The sequence below is a fragment of the Garra rufa genome, chromosome 23, assembly GCF_049309525.1.
Source record: "Garra rufa chromosome 23, GarRuf1.0, whole genome shotgun sequence".
Taxonomy (NCBI): Eukaryota; Metazoa; Chordata; class Actinopteri; order Cypriniformes; family Cyprinidae; genus Garra; species Garra rufa.
In genome coordinates, this window is record NC_133383.1 from 20,542,807 (window position 1) to 20,557,933 (window position 15,127).

Consider the following 15,127-nt stretch of genomic DNA (forward strand, 5'->3'; position numbering starts at 1 on the left):
AATTAGAAATTTTAACATAAACATAAAAAACCTGAAATGTAAATTAAAAGCATGCCTAAAAACTAAATAAATATATATTCATAATAATAATGATTTATCTTTCCTAAGAGTGGGTGTTTTGTACATTTTATGCATCCAGCTATTTTTAGCTGTACAAAAACAGCTCGTTTTGCTGCTTTATATTGCATATAGGTGTGTCTTACCATATTTTTTTTATGTATTATCTTATTTATGAGCACACTGGTTTGTAGTGCAAACAGTTTTACCGTTTACTGCACGTTATTATTTTTCTCGTTATTTTCCTATAGCGGCTGATGAACCGTAAGTCTCGTCCTTATGCTTACTTCTTCAGCGTTGAAGAATAAGGTGGATAGAAATGTTATGTTTTTGGGTGTGGATCGATCGACTCAATCGGCGCTCCATTTTCTCGCCTGCCTGGTTCAGAGATCCGTGTTTCTGCTCTCTGTAGCAGCGCCTGTTCTTTCTTAGCTGCATGCTTCTCGTGCGCTGCAGCCTCATCCAGCATCAATCTTATATCTGCGTTATCTGGTCAAAATGGCTCTTCACGTCCCCAAAGCCCCGGGCTTTGCTCAGATGTTAAAGGATGGTGCGAAGGTAGGACAGTTGAAGTGGTGTTTTGTTCATGTTGTGATGTTTTTGTAGCGCACACACACAGTGACTCCACATAACGTTAGATGTTTCTAGAACATGGGCCTCATTGCGTCCAACTACCGTTAAAAGCAGCACACGCTTTTGACTAAGAATAAGATTTTGTACGAGGCCGTCATTACTATTAGGTCTTAATGAAATATCGAGAGCGTGATAGTAGTTTAGTTACAGTAAAAAGTAACGGATGAATGAAGTTACTTAGCATGCTAGCGGAAGACATGTGCCACTGACAGACACCTAACGTTACATCACTCACTGTCTTATGCGTGACTTACGAGTAATATCAGGAAGGAAATTGTTTTTGGGAAGCTGTAGAATCACACAACTATTTAAAATGTACTGTTTTATTTAACGTTATAAAAAAACCCCGAAAAATTAAACCGAGAATACACTTTGCCGTAAAAGGGCAGTTCCCCATTCGTAACCATTGGATATATGGTTTGTTGATATGTTGACCAGTTCGTTTTATAATGGGATTTAACCCTTGTGCGTTCAAAAAAAAAAAAAAAAAAAGTTACGCATAGGTGCAAAATGGACAAAAATGTCCATGTCCAAAAACTGCCATAAAAATATCATTTATTAATATTTTTTTTTCTACTTTCACTGACTGTTTTTTTTTTTTAATCAGCATCTCTTCTATTCATAATTACCAAACATTCATTCATTTTCAGAATTGTAATGCTTTAAAAGCTGGTTTCTTTACATAATACTCACTGTCAGTGGGCAACACCAGCAACAGAACTTCCTCTGCTGAGTAACGTCTCTTCATCTTGATAGCAAATTCAAATTCAAGCTCACCTTTTATCTCTATACAAAAACAATAACAAATAAAAAAGTGCAGTCAAGGAATAAGATGTGTGTTTGGGTAAAAAAGAAAAATCCTCAAAGCTCATTAACCTTCTTTGACCTTATTCCTAGTTTTCACATGGCCCTATGACCCTGCCAAGGGTGGGACTCATATACATGGAGTGGGGTTTTTGATTGCCAGTACAATATCATTTCTTTCAAACTAATTACATCCATAAAATTTTCAGTAAACGCATGCAAACCACACTCTGACATCCTTACCAACATACCCACACAATTATAGCTGCATTATTTTTCCAATCGACTCTATAATAGACTATATCATGCACTAGCAGAAAACACGATAAAGCGAGTATTTCTTTTATATGCCAAATTTGAAAAAATGGCACAATCTAGTAAAAAATGGTAAAAATTAAAAATTTGAAGCCTTGCCGATAGAATGAATGCCTATTAGCAAATATTGCATCATTTTATAGTCAAATGGCCCTGGGTTAAAAAATTGCAGTTTTAATGGGTTTCAATGTGGACATTTTTGTCCTTAAGGTCCTGAGTGTGAGTATTTTATGTAAGGAGGGTAAAAATAACTTTTTGAAGGAAATGAGGGTGAAATATTAAAATTTCAATAAAAATACACACCTGAGCCAAGATTTATGCAGTTGTCATTAACACAGGCACACTTAAAACAAAAAACAAAACTGAAATGGACAAAAATGTCCATAAGGTCGCACAAGGGTTAACCAAATATTACAATTTGCTTTAAAAGATTCAGTTTTTTTAACTTAAATTTCATTCGCTTTTGTAACAGTTTAGCTACTAAATGAATAGCATTTAAGATTTTTTTTATAGATATTCACACCCATAGCTCTGACAGAGGCAGTTTTGATAAACATCATTGTGTAAGCAAATATCATAACTAACTACTACTTCTGGTTCTTTATGTTTGATCTATACCAATGTAGGATTACTTTTTGTTTTCTTTGTGTCATAGTAATTGTGTGTGAACTCAATTTTGAATCTTGAAACCACTAACTAGCCTCAGATTTTTTATGTTTTCAAAACATGAAATGACTTTCGTCTTATGGTCCCTATTTGTTTTTCACAATCAGCACTATTCGGGTCTTGAGGAGGCTGTTTTCAGGAACATCCACGCATGCAAGGAACTCGCACAGACCACAAGAACTGCATATGGACCCAATGGTGAGGCTTATTTGTTCACTACAGTGTCTTATAACTTTTTTTATTGATCACCGGATTTCACACAATTATTTTATTCTCTACAGGTATGAACAAAATGGTCATCAACCACTTGGAGAAACTCTTTGTCACAAATGATGCTGCCACCATTCTCAGAGAGCTGGAGGTAAATAATAGTAATTGTGATGATAACATGAATTAATGTATATAATTTGGAAGAATATTACATTGTATCTTTTTTGTTTTCCCCTTTAGGTTCAGCACCCGGCAGCCAAAATGATCGTGATGGCGTCCCACATGCAAGAGCAGGAAGTAGGCGATGGCACAAACTTTGTGCTGGTGTTTGCTGGTGCTCTGCTGGAGCTTGCAGAGGAGCTGCTGAGGATGGGCCTGTCTGTTTCAGAGGTCAGTAAACAACCGCTCTAATGCAATATGTTGGTGTGAGAAAGATGTTATCAATAAAAGGTTATATCTATTGTTGTCTATTTATATCTAGTTATATAAAAATAGTTCCCATACTAAAAACTAGGGTTGCACGGTATACCGGTACTACGGTAGTATCGCGATACTAAAGCTTAAAAATACCTGCGGTGCCATTGCATTTTTGAAACGGTAGTATCGTCCACACGGTAGGACCGTAAGATATGTTGTATGCATGGCAGGAACTAGTGTTGTCAAAAGTCCCGGTACTTCGGTACCAAGTCGGTACTAAAAAAATTTAAACGTTACGGTACCAGGTTTTCTTAAGTACCGGTGGTACCGACTATCCGGTGAACCCGGTTCTTGATACGCTATTCAAAAGGTGCGCACACACGCACTGCGCAGTTGCGCTCTCTTTATTAAAGCACCGGCGCTGCTGCTGATGCCGCGGCTCTGAATCCACTTGTTGACAAAGAAGAGCCAGGCTTTCTACAATTTTTTTTGGATTTGCGGCTTATCAAGGCGAACATCATAGATCATCAAAAAACTATTTGCAAAGGATGTCGTCTAGCTTCTCTCGAAAGGAGGAAACACATCAAACTTAAAACACCTCAAAGATCGACTCCGGGATCAAATGAAAGAGTTCAAGTAAGGTAAGTTTCATTTTAATTTCATATTTAGAGCATTATTGCATATTTTATTTGAATGTCAGACTGAAATAAACATCACCATTTGTGTAGTGAATCGTTAGCATAAGTGCGGCTAACGCTAATATGCTGGGCCTTATGAATTTGAACCAACGCTCCTATAACTTTTGTTAGAGTAAAAAAAAAATAAGGACATGATGTATTTACTATTTTTTACACAAATGACATCTGTATCCAAAATATATGTGTTAGAGAATGTACAAATGTGTCGTTAACAATGTTTATATCCTTAATATGAGTCTGTCAGAAAACGTTCTAGGCTTATTCTTGACTGGATAAATATGAATGCAGTTTGGATTGAATAAAAGTACAATCAAATAAAACACGTTTTATCCCCCGTTTAGTTTGGTAATACTTTAAAATAAGATCAAATTCATGCATCATCTAACATAAACTTAAAGTAAGTGAAACATATATTTTTACAACATTAATTCATGTTTGTGAATGTTATTTAATACAAAAAGACATGATCATGTTTGTTCATGTTTAACTGATTAATATGATTTTATGCATTCGTAAATGTTGAAATTAGCCTAACCTTATGAAGAATAATTGCCAACTACTGTTTATTGTTAGGCGTTTGTTTTGTTATTGTTTATCTAACAAATGAAAATTGTAGTGTTTTTAATACTGCAGTTTTCATCTGTGATAGACACTTGTCTTAATATATGTAATCTTATCTAAATTTATTATAACAGCTGAGGTTGGTTTTTTACTGAAAATTCATATTTTGCTGGTGTCAATGATCTAATGTCGCATCTGGTCAGACTTAGCTCACTGCTTTACTTAAGTATATTATATTTCTTTTTACAGTTGCAGATTGAGGAAGATCATGAAAGACCCCAGCGAACTCCAAAACAGACAACAGTACAGATGTTTTTCAGCAGCAGCAGCAGAAATATGACAAAAAGTTTTGGGTGAAGCTTGTTTACATTTTTTATGCCTGTAATTTATTTAGATGTTATTTCATTACTAAAATGGTTACAATCCTTGAAATACTTTTTTAACCTGTGAAAAAACTTTTAACACAATTTTACATTAGTATAAAGAATGGCACTGTTTTTTGTACGTTAATAAAAAAATAGTGTGTTGCTCAATTAATATGTTATTGTGTTTTGCTTTGGTACCGAAATTGGTACCGAGAACCGTGGATTTTCAATGGTATTGGTACCGAATACTGAAATTTTGGTACCGTGACAACACTAGCAGGAACACTGTTTAAAACGTTCATTTGAACATGCACGCCAGCACACCAAAATGTCTTTCTGCTGTGCTTTGTGTATTACAGGCTGTGTCTACGCTTTATATGGTATTTAGTGTTTCCCGACGCTTCAGTTCAGTTTGAAATGAGAAGGTGCACGCGCACGTCGTTGTTCACGCTTTAGTTTATCAGAAGAGAGGGTCTGATTCAGACCGTCTGATGTTATTTAAAAAATAGCAGTTCAAGAATCACTTATTCAACATATTTAAAGTTTTTTCGTATTTTCATTCCTTTGCCCACTTTTAGAACAGGTGAAATAATTCGTTTCTGGAATGATCGTTGATCACGACACGAATGCAATTCCATTCATTAACATACTAGCTGCTTTCCACTTTGTTCTTATTAATCATTATATATATTTTTATATTATAAATTAATATGTTTTAATATATAAGCTGCTTACTTTCAAGATATGCAAGCAAAAATGCTCCTGACAGTTCAGTAAGATGTTTTTGTTTCGTTTCTGTGTTCAAATTCATATCCGCGTTGGTTGGGCGAATCATTGATTCACTGAATCACTAAGCCATTCATAAAAAGTCATTTGATTCACTCCTGAATGATTCAGCCGTTTTGAAAGAATCGTTTGAACGACTCAGTGATTCAATCACAAACACTGCTGCCACCTGCTGGCGGGTTTAAGTTTCTCATCATATTACATTCTTTACCATAAAATTTCTACATTCAGTGTTTTGTATTTAAAACATTCATCTTTAATCTATAATTTATGCAATTATAAATAAAGTCTAAATATATAAATACCACATCTAAATGTCACTTCATGCAGCTTCTGCGCATTGCTAAGAGGAGTTATGTTGACATGATTTCGTGGAAAACAATAGCCAGTCATTCATTTACATTAATGAAATATTTAGAGAAAACATGTTGTCTGTTTTCATTTGCATCTTTTCATTTATGAAATTTTGATTCATTTTGTAGAATAGAATTTTAAATGAACAAAATACTGCATGGTATCGCGATACTACTTGGTATCGTGATACTTCAGCTGGTATAGTATCGTAAGTCATTTTCATGGTATCGTGACAACCCTACTAAAAACTATGTAAAGAGGGTTTGCACTTAAGTCACGGGTCCTGGATTGCACAGTTAATGTACTACTGTATACATTGTTCTGCTAATTTCTGCTGTTTAAAGTATGAAAAAAATCATGTGGAAGCTGCTAAATCGTATAGAGAAGCAGGAAAGGGTGCAATATTTTGACAAACTAAAGTTAACAGGTGATAGAAATTAGCCTAATATTTCACCTACTTGACCTGAAATGATAAGAACAAACAAATGTTGTCAAGATTCCTGTCCTGGAAATCCTGGTTCAGTTTGACCAACCACAAATGCCTTTTGTTCCTCCTTGCACTCTTCTCATTGATTTATAAAGTTTGTCAGTCTATAGCAGGGATCACCAAATCTGGACCTCGAGATCCATTTTCCTGCAGAGTTTAGCTCTTACCCTAATCAAACACACCTGAGCATGCTAATCAAGGTCTTCAGGATCATTAGAGAATAACAGGTAGGTGAGTGTGATCAGGGTTGGAGCTAAACTCTGCAGCGCATTGGACCTCCAGGGTAAGATTTGGGGAAGCCTGGGCCCGTATCCCTAAAGAATTTTTGTGCAAAAAGTGGCTCCTAGCGGCCAAATTCTAAGAAAATTCTCAGAGTCATGACGTTTTCTTAGAATTTCCCCTAAAAGTGACACGGAAATCCCAGTTAATATAAAAGCTATTCCTCAAGATTCCTAGCGCTTAAAAGGGCTCCTAAGGCGAGATCTGCTAAGAGCAGGGAAGAGGACTTTTAGTGGCTTAGGAGTTCCCCTAAGCAGCTGCACAAAATGGCCATTTTCTGTGTTTGTAGGATATTTGTTAACAAGCCTTCATAAATAGACCAGCCAGCAATCACAGACATTGATAAAAGCTGAGCCGTGTTACCCTCGTTAAGACCACACTGAGTTGTAACGTTGCAATTTCTACTTCATTAAGGACAGCCCATCTTGTTTTCAATGGGGTCCATATGGGAGTGAAAGTACAAAATATGCCAGCTAGGATATTAATATGAGCAAATAAGACACGAATCATTATTTGAACAGGGTGTAATGAGCTTAAGTTTTCACATATTTTAGATTCTAATGTTAGGCTATAACCCCTACAGCTTACTATTCATTTTCCAGATATTTTGAAATGTGAAATATTATTTACAATTACAGTCTGCATAAGATAAGAGTGTATAATTATGTTTATTGAATTGAGGGTACATCCTTTGCTCATTATCACCAAAAGTTCATTTTCATCAAACTTGTAGGATCAACCAATCATGGCTTTTGAAATGATGACTCATACCTAGCAACGGGGTCAACCACACCTCCTCACTAAGATAGGATTTTCCATCCATTCCTTGCTCAGAGTTCACTGAAAATGTTCTGGAATCACTTCTAAGCTAAAACTCCTGGCAAGGAATTTTTAGGTAAAGTTAGGAGCTCTCTGAGAGGATTCTCAGAATCTTTAGGGATACGGGCCCTGGTCTATAGTACTCCAAATGTTTTTCCTAGTCCGACCATTTAGTACAGCCCAAAACATGACAATAATTGACCATTTTCAGCAGCAATAATCAGCAAAATATGTGAGTTCAGTTCAGTGGCATTGTTTACATTCAGTGCTGCCAATATGGCCACATAACACTATTTATTATAAGTTTTTATGTATCACTTCCAGGTCAAAACAGACTGAATGAATTATGAAAGTTAAATTGTATAATGAGGTGATGAATATATTTATATATAATATATGTTTATCCCAGGTGATCGAGGGCTATGAGATGGCATGTAAGAAAGCACTGGAGATTCTGCCCGATTGTGTCTGTTCGTCTGCGAAGAACCTGCACGATCTGGATGAGGCCACAGCCTTGATCCGCTCAGCTGTCATGAGCAAACAATACGGCAATGAGGACTTCCTGGCCAACCTCATCGCTCAGGCCTGTGGTAAGTCATGATTGCTTTGGTGTACTCTAGGAAATTTCTGTTTAATTTTGTGGTAATGTTTTATGGGTCCTTTTAATCATTTGATTTTATTATTACTTATTTTACAGTCTCTATCTTCCCCGAGTCTGGCAATTTCAATGTCGATAATGTCAGAGTGTGCAAAATTTTGGTGAGTATGAAGTAATATAGAATTTGGCGTTCATTATGTCCCTTTTTACAAGATGTAATGTAAGTCTCGGGTGTCCCCCGAATGTGTCTGTGAAGCTTCTGCTCAAAATACCTTTGTTTATCATACCATTTTGAAAGCAGAAGCATGCTGTTTTCATGCATGCTCTTTAAATGCAAATGAGCTGCTGCTCCCCACCTCCTTTTCCATAATAAGACTACAGCTCATACCACAAATACTCTGCTAAAAAACAGCAGTTTGGTTTCCATTAGCATGTCTATCACACTGAAATCATGCATTTTAAACCATGGTAATTCAAACTTCTGATATCAGGTTTTCTGAGCGCACTCATCCAAAGTTTTCTTTCATGACTTATTACACTTAAACTGTCAAATACAGTTAAGTTTGTTAAAATCACTCAGGCGTTACAAAAACAGTCGTTTATGTCTGTGAAGGTAAACGGCTGGGAAAGAAATTGCATGTTTATATTAAATCTGTGTGACAGCAGTGTAATATACAGTAACTAAATCAATAAATGCACTGCTCTCTTGTCTCTTCTGAGGCTGGGACTCTAGTGTTCTGTGCTCGTCTGTGCAGCCAACGACAGAACAGTTAGCATGCTTTGCTCAAACTTTTGCCATGGCTTTAGAACTGGTCCACCATTGTCGCTTGCGAAAACACAATGGCAGCGCCATGGGTGAAAACGTGCAGATTTAGGGGAGGTGGGAATATAATAAGATCCCCTGAAAACGCCACAGGGGCAGTGACGCGCAATCTGACGTGCTTGTTTTTTCACACACTTACCAAAACACAATTACTTCTGGTCTTCTGTTTCCCTTTAACATGGAAAAAATCAGATTTTCATATTTCCCATAGTGTCTGTGAGTGTCAGTTTTTATTTATTTTTTTACTATAGGGCTGTGGTCTGAACTCTTCTACGATGCTTCACGGGATGGTATTTAAGAAAGAGACAGAAGGAGACATCACATCAGTGAAGGGCGCAAAGATAGCAGTGTTCTCCTGTCCGTTTGACTGCATGGTTACTGAAACAAAGGTAGGAAATTGCTCACTGATCACTGAATGTCTTTACCTTGTTTATCTATGGGATGACACAATATTTCCTTTGTATAATGTTTAAAAATGTGCAGTGAATCAAGTTTCCTTCAATATTTCTTTTTGATGATTCACAGGGAACAGTACTTCTAAAGAATGCAGAGGAGCTCATGAATTTCAGTAAAGGAGAAGAGGACCTGATGGAGGCCCAAGTAAAGTCTGTTGCTGATTCAGGGGCCAATGTGGTTGTAACTGGGGGCAAAGTTGCTGATATGGCTCTTCATTATGCTAACAAGTACAATCTCATGGTGGTCAGGTGAGAGAGAGGCAGATCCTTTCTTTTTGGGGTGCTTGAGTCTACGTTTGATGAAGAACGAAAATAAAAGCTGAATGTCTGATATTTATGAATGCTGTTTGTACTTCACCCAGACTGAATTCAAAATGGGACCTCAGAAGACTATGCAAAACGGTGGGAGCCACAGCATTGCCCAGACTGGTGAGTTATTGAGTTTTGTTTCACTAGTTCTTGTGTGATGCGAGTTGGTGACAAGCCAGTTGAGATTATTATAGTCACAATGTGCGAGTCTCAATCATGTTGATTCTTCAAAACAGACTGCCCTGACCCCAGAAGAGATGGGACACTGTGACAGCGTATACCTGTCCGAGGTTGGAGATACGCAGGTTGTGGTCTTCAAACATGGTAAGGGAAATCTAACACTTGGTTCTTGTATAATGACAATTGTCATTAATAATCACCCTCTTGTCATTCCAAACCTGTAAAACCTTTGTTCATCTTTGGAACACAAATTAAGATATTTTTGATGAGTTTTCTGAGCCTGCATAGACAGCAACGCAACTGACACTTTTTGTTAAGGCCCAGAAATGTAGTAACGACGTTGTTAAAACAGTCCATGTCGTATCAGTGGTACAACTCAAACTTTATCACTCCCTTACCAACATACCATGTAGATATAGTGCCTTGCGTAAGTATTCATTCCCCTTCATTTTTTCATGTTCTATGTTGCAGCCTTATGTTAAACAGCTTTAAATTACTTTTTTTCTTCCTACATCAATCTACGCTCCATACACCCTAATGACAATGCACAAAACAGGTTTGTAACAACTTTGTAAATTTATTAGAAATAAAAAACTGAAATGATTTCATGGCATAAGTATTCATACCCTTTTCTGGGACACTTGAAATTTAGCTCAGGAGCACTCATATCGCTTGTAGATGTTACTACACTTTGAGTGGTGTTAACATGTGGCAAATTCATTTCAATGAGTATGATTTAGAAAGGCACACACCTCTCAGAGCAAAAACCAAGCCCTGAGGTCAAGAGTACTGGCTGTAGAGCTTAGAAATGGGCTTGTGTCAAGACACAGATCTGTGGAAGAGTTGAGAAAAAATCTGCTGCATTAAAGGATCACAGAGGCATGTAGTCTCCATTATCTGTAATGGAAGAAGCCTGGAACAACTCTGACTATTAAAGCTGGCCTTTCGGGCCAAACAGAGCAATTGATGGAGAAGGGGCTTGGTTAGACTGGTGACCAAGAATCTGATGGACAGTCTTTTTGAGCTCCATGATCATATATGCAGATAGAAGAAACTTACAGAAGAACAAACATCACTGCAACACTCCACCGATCTGGGCTTCATGGCAGTGTGGTCAAACTCAATCCTCTCCTCATTGAAGACACATGAGAAAACACCCTTGGAACTTGTAACAAAGCAGCTAAAGATTCTCAAGATTCTCTGGTCTGATGAACCTCAATTCCAAGTATCATGTATCGAGGAAAGCAGGCACTGCTCATCAACTGCACAGTAGCATCCCAACAGGAAAGTGTGGTGGTAGCAGCCTCATACTGTGGGGCTGAAAACCCAGTCCAGAGCATTAAGAACCTTTAGGAAGGTTCACCTTCCAACAAGACAATGACCCTATAGGCTTATAGACAACTCTGCGAATGTTCTTGAGTGGCCCAGCCAGAGCCTGGGCTTCAACACAATCAAATATTTCTGGAGAAACCTTAAAATGTCTGCCAGTCCCCATTCAAACTGAGAGCAAATAATGGCAGTTAATAGCCCAATGCAGATGAGCAAAGCTCGTACCTAAAAAGACTTGAGGCTGTAAGGGTGCTTCAACGAAGTACTGAGTTAAGGGTATTAATATGTATGCAATGTACTTATTTCAGTGTTCTATTTTTAATACATTTGCAAAGTTGTCACAGTCATTTTTTTTGCTTTGTCATTATGGTTTAAATTAATGTGGAAAAAAGGTGACAAAAATGAAGGGGTATAAATACTTTCACAAGGCAATGTAGATGTCTTTGACTTTTTCTTGATGCTGTAGCTTGTTTAGCAAAGCATTGTAAATATTGCTGTTTAGTCTGGCAGTGATGTATCCAGACACCTCATGTCATCTCACTCCTTATTTTTCTAGATAAAGAGGACGGCGCTATTTCTACTTTAGTAATCCGTGGCTCCACAGACAACCTGATGGATGACATTGAGCGTGCCATCGATGATGGAGTTAACAGCTTTAAAGTCCTTGTCAGGGTAAGCTAATTTAAAACTGCACTCCTAAAAAAAAAAAACATTTCTTATATCATGACAAAATGTGACCCTAAAGAAACATTTCCCCTCAGGACGCACGTCTTTGTCCGGGTGCTGGTGCTACCGAAATTGAACTGGCCAAACACATCACCTCCTACGGAGAAGTAAGCAAATCAATCTCATTTTATTTCGCTGTTGGCTAAACCGGATCAGTGTAAATAATTTGAACATGTCCTCTAAAGTCTTGCCCAGGCCTGGAGCAGTACTCCATCAAGAAGTTTGCAGAGGCATTTGAAGCGGTGCCCCGTGCTCTGGCAGAAAACTCTGGCGTAAAGGGCAATGAGCTGATCTCTAAACTATACGCCGCACACCACGAGGGCAACAAGAACTCTGGCTTTGATATCGAGGTGAGGGGTCTGGAGCACACACTTAATTTGTAAAGTGTCCAAGTGGACACAGAAAATGGAAAAGAAGCCATTTTTAATTTGGAAGGAGAATAAATTATATAAATAGATGGAAGGATCCTAAATCATGAATTTTATGATCTAATTGATGACTTGTTTTGAATCAATTAGGGAGAGGGGCCTGCAGTGCAGGACATGATGGAGGCCGGTATCCTTGATCCATATCTGGTCAAGTTCTGGGGAATCAAATTGGCCACAAATGCAGCAATCACCGTCCTCCGTGTGGATCAGGTTAGCTCTTCGCTTTACAGTTATATTATTCAGTTATACCATTAATGTTTATCATTTCAATATCAGTTTTCTTTTTGGATTATAATGTGATGTGTATATGCCAGATCATTATGGCAAAGCCAGCTGGGGGACCCAAAGCCCCCAAACAGCAAGGACACTGGGACAAAGACGGTTGGGATGAGGAGCCAGACAAATTTGATACACATCATTGATTAAACAAAAATCCTAAAATATTGCAAAGGTGCACAAAAACACGCCACTGTTTGGAGTGCCTAACCACTGGAGTGTGAATCGGGTTGCATGAACACTGTGTGGAAATTCACCATCAATTTGTTGATGAAATAAGTCTAGCCTGTCATTACGCCACAGATAAAATGTGACCCTTAACCACAAAACCAGTCTTAAGTAGCGCAAGTATATTTGTAGCTAAAGCCAAAAATACATTGTATGGGTCAAAAAAAAATTTTTTCTTTCATGCCAAAAATCATTATGGCATTAAGTAAAGATCATGTTCCATGAAGATCTTTTGTAAATTTCCTACTGTAAATATATCAACTTATTTTTTGATTAGTAATAAGCTAAGAACTTCATTTGGACAACAAATAGCTGCATCTCAGCCAAATATTGTCCTTTCCCAACAAACCATACATCAATGCAAATCTTATTTATTCAGCTTTCAGATTTAAACAAATCTGACCCCTATGACTGGTTTCAACTGAGCTGAGAAGCATTAGTTAACAGTTTTAGGTTGCATTAAAAGGGATAGCGTCCACAAAAGTGAAAATTGTCATTGTTTACTCACCTTCAAGTTGTTCCAAACCTGTATGAGAAACGATGATTCTTTTTTCTGTTGAAGAAAGAAGATATTTTGAAGAATGCTTGAACCCAAACAGCTGCTGGTAGCTTTTGACTTCCATAGTATGGAAGTCAATGGCTACAAGCAACAGTTTGGTTACCAACATTCTTCAAACTATCTTCTTTTTGTTCAACAGAGGAAAGAAATTCATTTTTTAGTTTGGATCAACATGAGGGTGAGTGAAGAATGACAAAATCTTCATTTTTGGGTAACTGTCCCTTTAACACATTGATAAATACAGTATTCACTCAGATGGTGTTGATCCTTTTTATTTAGAGATAATGAGTATGATGGTTGTCTCCTAACTGTTTTAAGATCTAGTTTTCTTCACAAGCATCACTAACTTCATTCTCTCTGACATTTGGAATGTCAACTGGGTTTTTTGGCACGATTTACTTGCCTGCTGCATGCACTAAAAGCACTTTTTCCTCACAGGATATTGCACTGCGCACAATTGACTTGTATTTTACTCTGTATGTGTCTGAAAGCGTCTGCTTCTCCCCCACAGATTATAATGGCCAAGCCGGCAGGTGGACCCAAAGCTCCACAAGGAAAGAAGGACTGGGATGAGGATGAATGATGTCACTAGCTTGTGTCTCCCTGTCACCGTCTTAGCTTTTCAAGTGTTGTGTATTTAATATCTAGCCCCCATTCTTTTGTATTTTTTTTTTAGAAGCCATTCACTTAAACAACGAGTGGCTCTGAGCTGTTATTCTGGTCCCAATAAAGGCACTTGAGCTGTCTGCATCCTTGTCTTTTTTCTTTTTTTTTTTAAATAATGCTTGGTTTGCAACAAAATGCAGCGTAACTGAATACATTACATTTTCTTATTAAACTCCACGTTACAACATTGAGGAATGCATTAAGACAGATTATCTCAAAGCCATGTAAACAATGGCTTTTATGGAATCAAACAGCAATTTCCCTTTTAATAAAATCTGTAATTACAGTAGTTTGCACAACTGCAGCTGTTCATCTAGTTACATCAATACAGCAGTTTATTATAGTGATGATAAATCCTTGCTGTATTTTTTGTAGCTATATGACCCTGGACCACAGAACCAGTAAGTAGCACGGGTATATTTGTAGCTATAGCGAAAAATACATTGTGTTGTCAAAATTCTTGATTTTGCTTTAATTTAATTTATTAGAATATTAAGCAAAGATCATGTTCCATGAGTATATTTTGTAAATTTACACAGGCTTCTCCCAAAAGATAAGACTATGTACAAGAGGCATCTTGGCATGTCTAAAATGATTCATACCCTTTGCAAACTGTCACAGTCTATGGGAAAATCCAAAGTTCTATACCATTCCAAATAGTCCAAGCTGTTCTAAAGCATCCTAATTACCCCGATTCATTGGGAACAGCTGTTTTATTCAACTCAACAGGTGAAAAACAGAAGCTCTTTGCTGTTGTTTCGTGGACAGTCATGGCTAAGACAAAGGAGCTCACTGAGGACCTGCGGCTCCGCATTGTGGCTGCTCACTAGGCCAGATCTAAATGTTTGAAGTTCCAGTGGCTACAGTGCAAAGTATTATTAAAAAATACAAGACGTTCCGCACTGTGAAAAATCTCAGAGGATGTGGTCGGAAACCAAAAGTGACCCCTGTGAAGGCCAGGAGGATAGTGAGAAAGGTAAAAAAGAACCCACCACCAAGGCCATCCTGATGAATCTGGGCTCTGCTGGTGGCAACATCTCAAGACAGACAGTCCAACGGACACTACACATCGCTGGGTTCCATGGACGCAGACCAAGGA

The 15,127-nt window shown here is 37.6% G+C and overlaps 1 protein-coding gene across 2 annotated transcripts; it reads left to right on the forward strand.

Annotated features, from left to right (window-relative positions):
• Positions 1 to 475: 475 nt before the first annotated feature.
• On the forward strand, positions 476 to 14,108 carry cct8 (chaperonin containing TCP1, subunit 8 (theta)). 2 transcript variants are annotated; one of them, XM_073829460.1, is made up of 16 exons: positions 476 to 615; positions 2,583 to 2,673; positions 2,757 to 2,836; positions 2,926 to 3,075; positions 7,861 to 8,041; positions 8,149 to 8,210; positions 9,124 to 9,261; positions 9,398 to 9,576; positions 9,690 to 9,756; positions 9,873 to 9,960; positions 11,702 to 11,817; positions 11,907 to 11,978; positions 12,057 to 12,221; positions 12,390 to 12,509; positions 12,614 to 12,750; positions 13,874 to 14,108. In XM_073829460.1, exons 1-15 carry the CDS (start codon positions 556 to 558, stop codon positions 12,719 to 12,721), a joined length of 1,677 nt encoding a protein of 558 aa, XP_073685561.1. In that variant the 5' UTR covers positions 476 to 555; the 3' UTR covers positions 12,722 to 12,750; positions 13,874 to 14,108. The 2 variants fall into 2 exon arrangements, with proteins under 2 accessions (XP_073685561.1, XP_073685562.1); XM_073829461.1 differs by lacking the exon at positions 12,614 to 12,750.
• Positions 14,109 to 15,127: the final 1,019 nt, after the last annotated feature.